Here is a 12,955-nt window from a genome sequence, read left to right as displayed (position 1 = left end):
AATGATGCAAAACATTGAAAAAGAAACAAAGTAACCGTACCAAGAGATCGAAAATTTTCATTAATTGGAAGATGATTACAAAAGGTGGGACATATAGCTCGATTACACAGAAAGAACGCCTTCTCATATGATTGCAACCTCGAACGATATAAATGTTAAAGGCAAAAAGGTAGGGCTATTCAAATTTTTGAAGGTACATGACGGTTGTAACAGGAGAATGAGGATAATGGGGGCATGCAACGTATCTTAGGAATCACGTCGTGTTAGGACGTACTGCGCAACTGACAAGACTTGTTGGGGCCGAACGAGTTGTGAAACCGAACAACTTTTCTAGCTCAGCAGAGTTGGACGTTCTTAGCTCGGCTGCAACTTTTCTAGCTCGGTAGAGTTGGGCGTTCTTAGCTCGGCTGGAGAAAAATAATCCCAAACATGCTACACAGATGGAATTAAGGGGCAATTGAGAGGGTAATTTGTAAACAAATTGGACTGAGCTAGGAAAAGTCTTCTTTGGAAGTTAGGCCGCACAATGGGCCGAGATAAAAGCTGATGTAGCTCGGCCTTGGGCTAAAAAGACACTAGGTCGGCCAGAGATGGGTTGCTAGGGCCTGGACCTAGCTATTTGAAGGTAGTCCTTTATCGGACCGAGATGTTGTCAATGGAGAGGGTCGAGCTATGTGTAGCTCGACAAGGTGCAATTCGGTAAATCAACTTCCAGTCACACGGCCCGAACAATAGGGGACCGAGATAAGGCAACTCGGTCAGGAATGTATATTCGAGCATAAGGGAGTGGCCATCTCACTTGGCTTGCAGTGATGAGGGTGTTTTAAGCATAAGCATTATCTTTGGGTATGAGACTTCTACGAGGACTCTACTCAGTAGAGTAGAGTCCTACTAGGATTGTACAAACCATCTCACTTTGTTGGTAGTGAGTAGAGTGTTATCAGGATAGACACTCTTCACTGGGAGTGTGATTCCTATGAGGACTCTTATAAGGAGAGTTGGAATCCTACTAGGATTGTGCCAAACAGAATCTATAAAAGCTCATAACAGGACCTATGTACAAGTATCACAATTTTTACTGTAGAATACACAGAGCTTATTGTCTATTGTCTAGTTACTGACTTCGGTATCGGAGGGGTTTCCAACACACACCCGCCGGTTAGCTCACGTTTGTGTTTTCAGGTGGCAAATCAACGTTGTTTGGAGGAGTGCAAACTTGATCAACAGGATTATACGAGAAGATTATTTTGCGCTCGTACAGTTCATATATTAATTTTCCTCAAAATTGATGCAGTCCCCTTTGATATTGATGATTCTTCAACTGCTCCTCTCCATCAAGAGAAACATTCTGTATATCTAACAAAGAACGGAAACGTATATTTACATTTTCAAGTAAACCACATATATCAACAGCAATAAAGGATTGGTGAGGTAATTTACCGACGTTGACGCTTTATTGTATTTTATTCCTTAGGTCACCCTTTTCCAACAAGAATACACTCCACTGGAAACAAAAAATGAAATATAGATGCCAAGACATCATCCAAAACCAATCAAGAACATGGAATATCAAAGAAATAGACAAGTAAAATCTTAAAAAAACGCCCACAATGATGCTGAAGTAGTCAAATAATCTACCCCAAATCCCTTTTATCTCCTCCCTGGCATTCAAAACTAGCTACACCACTTCAGGTCTACAAATACAAAAGAAAGAAACATTCAAGAAAACTAACCTTCCAAATTCAAGTCATATTGGAACCTTTTGATCTTTGAAAGTGTTATTAGAAAATGCTAATATCCTAATGAATGCACGTTAAACAAAGGGGATATCAAAACAAGAAATACTAAAAAGGTCCTCAGCTGTACAGAGGAAACAACTCAATGAATTATTTGCAAATATTAAAGATACGCATGGTTAAATATGTACACAAATATATATATATATATATATGAAATAAAGTAGTTACAAAATGGATAGGTTCAGAATTTTTACCTGCGTAAAATCATTCAAAACAACCAGGCAGCTTGAGCAAGGAAAGAAGAAACTAGGGGTGTCCGCGGTTCGGTTTAGGACGGTTTGCGGTTCGGTTTGGACCCGCCCACATCTATGCGGTTTGGGAAAAAATGAACCCGCAACCGCCCGCAATGCGGTTTGCGGTTTGTGCGGATAGGGTTCGCGGGTGTGCGGGCGGTTGCGGGCGGTTTGCGGATTGAACTTTTTTTCCAAAAAATTATTTTTAAACCTTTTTTTTCTCCCATTTTGTCAATCTTTATTTTGAACCTTTTTTCTCATATTTTCTAAAATGCTCCAACATTAATAATTAATTAACTAAAACTTATAAAAAAAAAACTTATAAAATAAAAAACACAACAAATTCAATTCATAACCTAAACAAATCATTCAAAATCTACATTCTATCATTAACTTGCATTCATCCTATCCTACATTCATCATTCATAATCCAAATAAGAAAATCCTACATTAAAAATTAAACATTCATCCTTCCTAACCCTAAAAAAAAAAAAAAAAAAAGAATAATTCTTCATTAGCTTACATTCATCCAAAATGCCAAAAAAAAAATAAAAATGCATTAAGTTGCATTCATCCAAAACCAAAACGCAATTAAAAAAAAAATTTATTGTCAAACTTAAACTTCATTCAATACAAACCCATGAAATAAAATTGAAACACTTCTAAAATATCAAACTTCATCTTCATGAATCACATCCAATTCAACTTTAACAAATTCCAATTCCAATTCCATGCATTTGGTTGATGAACCCTACACAAACAAATTGAAAAAATATAAACTTTAATCTTCAATTATAAATAGTAAGAAATGAAAAAATAAACAAATGTCTATATATTGCATCTCAATATAGTAAGAAAATGTGTTGAGTATATGAAAAATTACCAATGAACAAATGGATATTAGACATCAATTATAGCATCAACATTATAGGTTGAAGTTGAAGATGAGCTTGATTCCAAAGTACCTAATTAGAAGTCAACAAGAGAAGATTAATGAAACTTACATTAGAAAATGAATAATAATACAAATTAAAATAAAGATAAATAAATTATCATTTACCCGAGTCATATTGCTCAAATTCTTCCACATCATCCATCGCTTTTCGAAGAGAAATTGGAAGGTTGCTTCAAAGCCAATTTTGAGTACATACAAGAGCTTCAACCATAGAAGGTGAGAGTGAACTACGAAATGGGTCAAGAATACGCCCTCCCGTACTAAAAGCCGACTCCGATGCAACGGTAGAAATAGGCATGGCCAACACATCCCTAGCAAGTTGTGATAACACCCTATATTTGGTTGCATTCACCTTCCAATAATTCAAAATCTCAAATGTTTGATTCTTTGCAAAATGTTCAACCTCGGATAAATATTGTTCCAATTCCGACTTAGATCCACTAGTGCATCGCCCCTCCAAATAGGAACTAAATTGGGAGTCAACTAAAGAATAGGGATTATCATCATCATCATCTTCCACCATATTCACAACTTCACTCACACTTGGAAGTTTCTCATGTGAAGGATAAAGTGTAACATAATGGCTATACAAACGACTCAAGCAACTCTTAACCTTGTCTACCATCTCTTCCACCTTCCTATTATCTCCAAGAAATAAATTGGAAAAACAAAACTCCAAGTATGTCATTTTTTTGGTAGGATCAAGAACCACCGCAACATACAACAACAAATTGATTTTACTTCCATCCCCCCAATACTTGCTAAACTTTAGCTTCATAGTCTTTGCCATTGTGCTCAAAGTATCATCCTCCTCTAAAATTAATTGATTAATTTTGCTTTCAATAACAAACATCTCTTTGTAAAAAGCATTGGAAGTAACAAAGAGAGACCCCGAAAATTTCTTGGTTGCAACATAAAATAATTTTAAAAACCTCAAAAAAATTCTACACTTTTTCCAATCCAACTTATTCGGACTTCTTCTTATGCCACCATCAACATCCTTGAAATAAGGTTCAAAGTTGGAATCCACAAACTTCAATCGGTTAAAAGCCTTCTCATACTTTTCGGCGGCCTCTAACATCAAATAGGTAGAGTTCCACCTAGTTGGTACATCTAGGCATACAAGAGCTTTTGAATCAAGTTTGAGTGTGGCCACACACTTCTTAAAAACATCATGCCTATGAGGAGAAGACCTCACATATCTCACCGCAAGTCTAATGTTGGCAAATAGAATCATCCATTTCTTTCAACCCATCACTCACAACGAGATTAAGAATATATGCACAACAACGCATATGAATAAACTCATGTTGCAAAATAGTCCACTTCCAATCTTTGGTTATCGTTTTCAAATATTGAATGGTAAGATTATTTGAACTACCATTATCAACTGTTAAGGTGAATATGCTATCAATGTTCCACTCAATCAAACACGACTCAATTTTTCGACCCAATGTTTCTCCTTTGTGATCCTCAACTTGTTGAAAATTTATGATTCTTTTTTGAAGTTTCCAATTATCATCAATGAAATGAGCAGTCAAACACATGTAACACAAATTCTGAATAGATGTCCAAGTGTCCGTAGTAAAACAAATTCTACGACCCTTCATGGCCTTCTTTAACTTATCCCTTTCATTCTTGAATATATTGAGCACTTCTCTAGATATGGTTTGACGAGAGGGAATTGGTGTGAATTTGGGTTGCACGACATTACAAAATCTTCTAAACCCAACACCCTCCACAAATCTAAATGGCAACTCATCGATGACCACCATCTCTGCAAGAGCCCTTTTACAAGTATCAAAATTAAAAATTGTTGCTACAACCTCAACACCCTCTTCATTTTGCTTCGGTTTAAGATTTAGTGTTTGTTGACCATCTGTATCCCTATTTGGATATTCTTTACAATTGGGTGTATGACTCCTCAAATTACTAGTCCCATGAGTTCTAGAGTCAGCCATATACTCTTTCTTACAATATTTACATACAGCTCTACGCTTCCCATCGGTCCCTACAACCTTGTCAAAATGATCCCAAACTGTGGATGGTGCTATCCCCCCTCCACTCTCACTCTTTCTCTTTGGGGGTCTAGGAGGCTTAGGTTCAAGTTCAGGTTTGGGTTCGACTAAGAGAGGATTCATTTGAGAATTAGAGGATTCCGGAGGTACAAGATTGATTGCGGGAGATTGAACACTATCCTCCATTTAAACTGAATTACAAAAATACAATCATAGAATCAATTTTACAGACAGATTAAATAAACAGATAGAACAAACAGATTATTCTATAATCAATTTTACAAACTAGGGGATTACAAAAATACTATCCTATCCTCCATTAAATAAACAGATTCTACTGATTGATTAAATAAAAGAAACAAATTCAACTAAGACACAGACAGATTACATAATCTGAATTAAATAATCTGAATTCCAAAAATTAAATAAAAATTATATGGCTGACTCAGACAGAAATTATATAGCTGACTCAAACAGAATTAAATAATTAAATAATCAGATTCAAACAAAAATTAAACACAAAAACAAAAACAAAAATTAATCAAAAATTAAACAGATTCAAACAAACAGATTTAATAGATTCCAAAAATTAATCAAAAACAGATTCCAAAAACAAACAGATTTAATCAAAAATTAAACAGATTCCAAAAATTAACCAAAAACAAACAGATTCAATAAATTAACCAAAATCAAATCTGTTCGTCCACCAAAAATCAGAGATGAGATATCACCTGTGATGTGAAATAGATCGGCTGTGCAATGAAAAAAATCGGTTGTGCGATGATGAAAAAAATCAGAGATCACCTGCGAAGAGTAGATCGGAGATGAAAAAAATCATAGATGAAAAAAATCAGTTCTTTTTCTGTTGTTCATCCACGATCGAGAGAGAGAGAGAGAGATTGAGAGAGAGAGCTCACCTTTGAAGCAGATCGGCTGTGTGATGATAAAAAAAATCAGAGATCACCTGCGAGATCACCTGTAAAGTAGATCGGAGTCGGAGATGAAAAAAATCAGTTCTATTGTTCATCCACAACAAATCAACGATCGGGAGAGAGAGAGAGAGAGATTGAGAGAAATAGAGTTCACCTGTGAATGAATGAAGTAGATCGGCTGAGAAGGAGAATGATCGATCGGTGTGTGCACACTGCAGAACCGAGGAGAAGAGAGTGAGAAAAAGAGTGAGATGAGACTCAGAGAGAGAGTGAGTGAGTGAGGAGGAGAAGCCGATTAGATATTAGGGTTTTTTTTTTCTTTTGTTTTGTTATATGAGTGAGTTGGTGAGTCAAAGAAAAGATGGACGGTTAGATTTGGTTTGGAAGAAAAAAAAAATTAAATTAAATTAAATGTGAACGGGTTGGGTGGGTGCGGTTCAAACCCGCAACCCGCCCGCAACCCGAAATTCATATAAAATCCAAACCGCACCCTACCCTAATGTGTTTGCGAAACCGCCCACATGCGTGCGGTTCGGTTCGGGTAGGGCGGTTTGGGCGGGTCGGATGACCCTATGCCCAGCCCTAGAAGAAACATATATCATCAATTAAAAACCTGTTTCCCTCCACTAAGTGAAATACGTTGAGTTGATTGGTTTTCAGATTATAGGTGTATATTAATTTGGGAATACCAAGGAGGATGACTTCTGAAGTTGGATGTAAAGCTCAAGGCATGAGCTGTGGAGAAAGGCGATAGCGGGAAAAAATTCTGCCGAGTGGAAGCCGAACCAAGTCATCAATGCAGATGCTATGCTTCAAAATCCATAGATTCAAAACCAACCGACCAATTCCTTCGGCAATAGGGCCATTGATCTAACAATTTGGGAAACGGCTTGAAAGGTTTATGAGTGATGAGCAAATCTAATTATTCTAGGTAAACTTTTAGATTTCTCTCAATTTCATCTTCCTGACTTATAAAAAGTATTTAGATTTGGTGCACCCAATTTGAAACCGATCTTGGTACTTTTTAAAATTTATTCAATAAAATATTTATGACAATATCTAAATATGAATAATTATATATTTAAATCACACTTATATTATAAAAAAAATATACGATTCTTTTTAAAATTATAATTATCATCTATTTTTATAAAACAAATATAATTTAAATATGTAGTTATCAATATTCGACAATCTTAATTTTTTATGTAAATATTTTACTCGATATATCTTAAAATATGAATAGTTCCAATGAGTGAGATCAACTTGAAAATGAACCACAACACGGAACTTGAGGGGAAAAAAATAACGTTCAAAGGGATTTTTTTAATGTTAAGTTATGCATATTCTTCAAAATCAATTCCATTAATTTGTGCTGATGTATGACATCAGCAAATGATCATCCACTTTTCCCCCCAAATTGGCGTAACTGAATAATTGAATTTTGATGCTCTCCCAAAAACAAACTGTAACAAATTCATAGAAGAAACTCTGTTCTCTGTTCAAGGCCTTCATCAAGAAATACATCATTCAGAAACCAGGACAAGATTATGATCAAAGCCTGAAACAGCTTGCTGAACCTCAGAACCTTCCAAATATTCAACTAACTTCGGCTCATCTTCACCAATGGAGTTACCTAACCCAAGCCTCCCATTTCTACCACCGCCCCAAACCCATACCTCCCTTTTAGATGTAAGAGCAACAGAATGTGCACGGCCTCCCGACGCTGAAACAGGGGTTTCCCCCACCAGCTCCTCAACCACCAGCGGGAGGTTCTCATGGCCTTCCCTCCCAAACTGAGACCTCTGGTTCCATCCCCATGAAACAATGCCTATGCTATCTCCTGTGCCCTCCGAGCTTGCAATTTGGCATATGGCCAAAGAATGGCCGAGTCCTGATGCAACAGAAACAGGATGAAAACTTATGCCGATTGGCAGCATTCCCAAATCTTGAATGACTCTGACCAACTGGCCGTATGTATTGCTCCCACTGCTCAATAGAGTGCCATCATCTAAAATACGACTATAGAATTTGTTGTTCAAATTGTGAAATTAAGTAAATAGATTTATGAAGAAATCAAAATTATATACCAAGAACATATGTTGATAATTACAACTAAATTTCAACAGAAATACACAAAACAATAAAATGATAAAGAAATCAAACCGAAGCCTACGCGGTAGCAGTTTTCTTAAAACAGATTTCGCCGCTTCACGGGAGTGCTTGAGGAATCCCGGCGTTTGTCTCCCAGGATACGACGGTCAAAAACCAACTACGGCAGAAACACTCTCTGTCTAGCTTAGCGAACAAAAATAGTGGCAGCACTCTCTCACAGTAGGAACTTTCTGACAAACTGACTTGTAAAATGGAAGTAAAAATTTCTATATAGAGACTTGACAGGAGGGTCTCAAGTTATACATATATAGGGGAGAGAGGAAGAGCCACCAGCCTTTATGGCTGGTCATTAAAGCCTCATTAACCAGGATCCATAACCCCTTTCCAGAAAGATGAAAAGTTTGGATGCCAAAGGATTCACACCTTTTAGCCAAAAAAAAAAGGATTTAAATACCCTTAAAATCCCATTCATGAATCTAAAATCATGAGGCAATTTCTTGGCAATTTCTTATTCAATTCTCAATAGTTTTTGGCCCACTTGGACCCAACACAATAGATGGTTGGGACCCACTTTAATATTTAATTAAAGTCACCACACTTTAATATTAAATTAAAGTCACCAAAAAACCATTTTTTCCAACAATCCCTACATGAATAAAAATTGACCGAATGACTCAACAAACGGACACCGATCAACAATAATGACTTGGAGAGAGAGTACAACAAACTAACCCCGACATCAGAGAAGGTAGCTTTTGGCTTTGAACCTCTCCCACTGAAAACCCATCTAGTTTACTGGCTGATCAGTGCATATGACATCTTGAACTGCTCTGCCGTTTATGTAAACTAAGACAATAGATCTCACACGGAATTACTCCTACCACCATTCTGTTCTCACTGGTGTGCCCTGTATGGCCCTGGGCACTAGCCTAGTTCAGCGAGTGGTTTCAAAGAATCTTGGCCTGCCCAATTCTTCTAGAAGCGGCCCCACTTCAAACTCACATAGGTGACTCTACTTTAGTATCCTGTTATACTTAGCTCAACAGCTTAACACACTAGAGTCATTAAAAGCTCAGCTTAACCTCTACACTTGCAGGAATCACTGATAGAAGGAATGACTGGAGATTTAACCTCCTCAGTGACATACCACCGTTACACGCAATTAGATTGTCCCATTGAACCAAGATCTTGGGATCTCTAGTCAACTAGGTTGGGCTTCCATTCTGGTAACTTCCAAAGGCCTCAACCCCATTCCTTTTGACGACGTTTCGACTAACACTCGATTTAACCCTTTGGTTAGCGGATCTGCAATGTTGTCCTTAGACTTTACATTGTCTAAAGAGACAACTTCATTCGAGAGTAGTTGTCGTATGGAATTATGTCTACGACGGATATGTCTAGACTTTCCATTATACATATTACTCTGTGCCCTACCAATTGCAGATTGACTATCTCAATGAATACAAATAGCAAGCACAGGTTTAGACCAACGTGGAATATCTTCAATGAAATGGCGAAGCCATTCAGCTTCTTCCGTTGCTTTATCCAAAGCAATAAACTCTGATTCCATCGTTGATCTAGATATACACATTTGCTTGGAAGATTTCCAAGACACGGCTGCCCCACCAAGAGTGAACACATATCCACTTGTGGACTTTGAGTACTTTATATTTGACATCCAATTCGTGTCACTATAGCCTTCAAGCACCGCTGGATATCGAGTATAATGCAGCCCATAATCCCGAGTGTAGCGTAAATACCTTAACACCAGCACAATGCCCTTCCAATGAGAAGCATTGGGAATACTTGTGTATCTACTAAGCCTGCTAACCGAGTAAGCTATATCCGGCCTAGTGCAACTCATCAGATACATTAAACTTCCAATTACCTGAGAATATTCTAACTGAGAGACACTTTCTTTATTATTCTTGGTAAAATGTAGACTTAAGTCTATAGGTGTCGATGACACACTCGTATCTGATCCACTAAACATCTCAAGTATCTTATCAACATAATGAGATTGAGAAAGTACAATTCTACCAGATATTCTGGTAATCTTAATTCCTAGAATAACATCTGCAATGCCCATATCTTTCATGTCAAACTTAGAGTTTAACAACTTCTTGGTAGTTTTGATCATTTCATCGTTACTACCTATAATGAGCATATCATCAAGATATAGACACAAAATGACATAACCTCTGTCAGTGTCTTTGACATAAACACATTTGTCACATTCGTTGATTCTAAACCCATTTGACAACATTACGTTGTCAAACTTCTCATGCCATTGTTTAGGCGCTTGCTTCAAACCATACAAAGATTTGACAAGTTTACAGACTTTCTTGCTTTGCCCTGGAGTTGAAAACCCTTCAGGTTGCTCCATGTAGATTTCTTCATTCAAATCCCCATTTAAGAAAGCTGTCTTTACATCCACCTGGTGTATCTCCAGATTGCGCAAAGCTGCTATCGCAATCACCATGCGAATGGATGTTATCCTAGTTACAGGTGAGTACGTATCAAAGTAATCCAGGCCTTCTTGTTGCCTGTACCCTTTGATAACGAGCCTCGCCTTATACTTGTCAATTGACACATCGGCCTTCATCTTTCTTTTAAAAATCCATATGCAGCCTAAAGGCTTGCAACCTGGAGGTAAATCTACCAACTCCCAGGTGTGGTTTTGTAAGATGGAGTCAATCTCACTTTTGATCGCTTCTTTCCATAAAAGACTCTTAGGAGAACTTATAGCTTCTTGAAAAGTTTGAGGTTCGTTCTCAACCATATAAGTCAAGAAGTCTGGACCAAAAGATTTGGATATCCTAGCCCTTTTACTCCTTCTAGGCTCATCTAAAACCTCAATTTGATCATCACCTTGATCATCAACATAATCATCCTCACTAGCAAGCTCATCAAATTGCTCCAAAGACTTTGGAACCCCTTCATGGGTTCGGCAAGGAAAAATGTTTTCAAAGAAACATGCATTCCTTGACTCCATGATGGTATTCATGTATATGTCTGGAATTTCAGACTTATGTACAAGAAATCGATATGCACTACTATTATGTGCATAACCAATGAATATACAATCCACGGATTTCGGGTCTATCCTAACCCGTTTGGGTGTACGAATCGCCACTTTTGCAAGACACCCCCACATTCGTAAGAATTTATATGAAGGCTTAATGCCTTTCCATAACTCATACGGCGTCTTATCCACCTTCTTCTGGGGTACTTTATTCAAAATGTAATTTGCAGAGAGAATTGCTTCCCCCCACATGTTCTGTGGCAATCCAGAACTTATCAACATTGCATTCATCATTTCCTTTAGCGTCCTATTCTTCCGCTCAGCAATCCCATTATATTGAGGAGAATAAGGTGTCGTGGTTTGGTGGATAATCCCAAATTGAGCACAAACCTCAATAAATGAAGATTCATACTCACTACCATGATCACTTCTTAGAGCCTTAATCTTGCGGCCTACTTGATTCTCAACTTCATTCTTATAAAGAACAAACTTGTCAATCGCCTCATCTTTGCTTTTGAGTGAATAAACATAACAAAACTTAGTGCAATCTTCAACAAAATTGATGAAGTACTTATTGCCACCATGTGATTGTATAAATTTTAAGGCACACACATCACTATGCACTAAATCCAACGGTTCTGAACTTCTTTCAATAGAATGAAACGAAGATCTTGTCAACTTCGCTTCAACACAAGTTTCACACTTGTGTTTCGGATTAATCTTAAAAGATGGTATGTGATCTAACTTGATTAATCTACGTAAAGATTCAAAGTTCACATGTCCTAGTCTACCATGCCACAAATTGGAAAACTCATGCATATAAACAGAAGAAGATGCACCTTTATTCATCTTTGGGATAATAGTCAATACATTGAGTTTAAACATACCCCCCAACATATAGCCCTTACCCACATACTTTCCACTCTTGGTTAGAACGACTTTGTCGGACTCAAAAGCCATGCGAAAACCATGTTTACTGAGAAGAGACCCTGAGACAAGATTCTTACGAATGCCCGAAACATACAGGACTTCATTCAAGTCAGCTCCTTTCCTGACGTCAACTTCAGGACCACCTTTCCTTTCCCCTCAACAATCGAGGTAGCAGAGTTTCCCATAAACAACTTATCACCGTTTGTAACCGGCTCGAAAGTTGTAAACAGCTTCTTTTCGGAGCAGATGTGGCGTGTAGCCCCAATATCAATCCACCATTCTTTTGGGTTTGAACCCACCAGATTCACCTCAGAGACAACGGCAGACAAGTGCATATCATCCTCCTCATGGGAGTGCTCTTGTATATCTGCCATATGAGCACGAGGTTTGGTCTTGTATGGCTTCTTCTGCTTGTGGCAGTCACTAGCTCGATGCCCCTCGCTATCACAGTTATAGCACTTCCCAAAGAACCGATAACCTGGTTCCTGTGGCTTGTATGCCGGCTTCTTTGCAACACCACCTCTAGGCCCCAACTTAGAGCCCTTATTCACAGGGGGTTTTTCCTTATCCCGGAAGATTTGCCATGCTCAATGGCATTGGCCTTTACTGAGGAGGTACTCCCTCTTTTCTTTCTATTATCCTCCTCAATCCAGAGCCGGACAACCAGCTCTTCAACTGACATTTCCTTGCGCTTGTGCTTCAAGTAGTTCTTGAAATTCTTCTAACCGTTGAGAAGTTTCTCAATGATCACAGCAACTTGGAATGACTCGTTCAAACGTATCCCCTTAGCATGAATTTCATACAAGATCACTTGGAACTCCTGGACTTGGCTTATCATAGTTTTTGAATCTACCATTTTAAAATCTAGGAACTGGCCAACCACAAATTTCTTTGCCCCGGCATCCTCAGTCCTGTACTTTTTGTCCAGAGATTCCCACAACTCTGTTG

General features: G+C 37.9%; 2 protein-coding genes across 2 annotated transcripts; both read right to left on the bottom strand.

Moving 5' to 3' along the window:
* Positions 1 to 3,159: 3,159 nt before the first annotated feature.
* On the bottom strand, positions 3,160 to 4,068 carry LOC145798260 (zinc finger BED domain-containing protein RICESLEEPER 2-like). The gene has a single exon (XM_082885769.1). It carries the CDS (start codon positions 4,066 to 4,068, stop codon positions 3,160 to 3,162), a length of 909 nt encoding a protein of 302 aa, XP_082741895.1.
* Positions 4,069 to 7,463: 3,395 nt separating this feature from the next.
* Positions 7,464 to 12,689, bottom strand: LOC114269578 (uncharacterized). The gene is made up of 3 exons (XM_082885768.1): positions 12,559 to 12,689; positions 11,965 to 12,155; positions 7,464 to 7,948 (listed from the first exon to the last, which is right to left on the bottom strand). The coding sequence occupies exons 1-3, from the start codon at positions 12,687 to 12,689 to the stop codon at positions 7,464 to 7,466; spliced, it is 807 nt and encodes a 268-aa protein (XP_082741894.1).
* Positions 12,690 to 12,955: the final 266 nt, after the last annotated feature.

The sequence above is a fragment of the Camellia sinensis genome, chromosome 8 (assembly GCF_055761805.1).
Source record: "Camellia sinensis isolate YWXY chromosome 8, ASM5576180v1, whole genome shotgun sequence".
Classification (NCBI taxonomy): Eukaryota; Viridiplantae; Streptophyta; class Magnoliopsida; order Ericales; family Theaceae; genus Camellia; species Camellia sinensis.
Note: the sequence above shows the minus strand (reverse complement) of the source record. Positions and strands in the feature narration are given on the sequence as shown.

Bases quoted from the DNA above. Each gene is read 5' to 3' on its own strand.
- LOC145798260 (XM_082885769.1), bottom strand. From the start codon at position 4,068: ATGTTAGAGGCCGCCGAAAAGTATGAGAAGGCTTTTAACCGATTGAAG.
- LOC114269578 (XM_082885768.1), bottom strand. From the start codon at position 12,689: ATGTCAGTTGAAGAGCTGGTTGTCCGGCTCTGGATTGAGGAGGATAAT. The intron at 12,156-12,558 runs GTGAATAAGGGC...TTGAGGGGAAAG, and splicing joins GGGATAAGGAAAAACCCCCT to GAAAGGTGGTCCTGAAGTTG. The intron at 7,949-11,964 runs GTATGTTTAAAC...GTCGTATTTTAG, and splicing joins TAAGGGCTATATGTTGGGGG to ATGATGGCACTCTATTGAGC.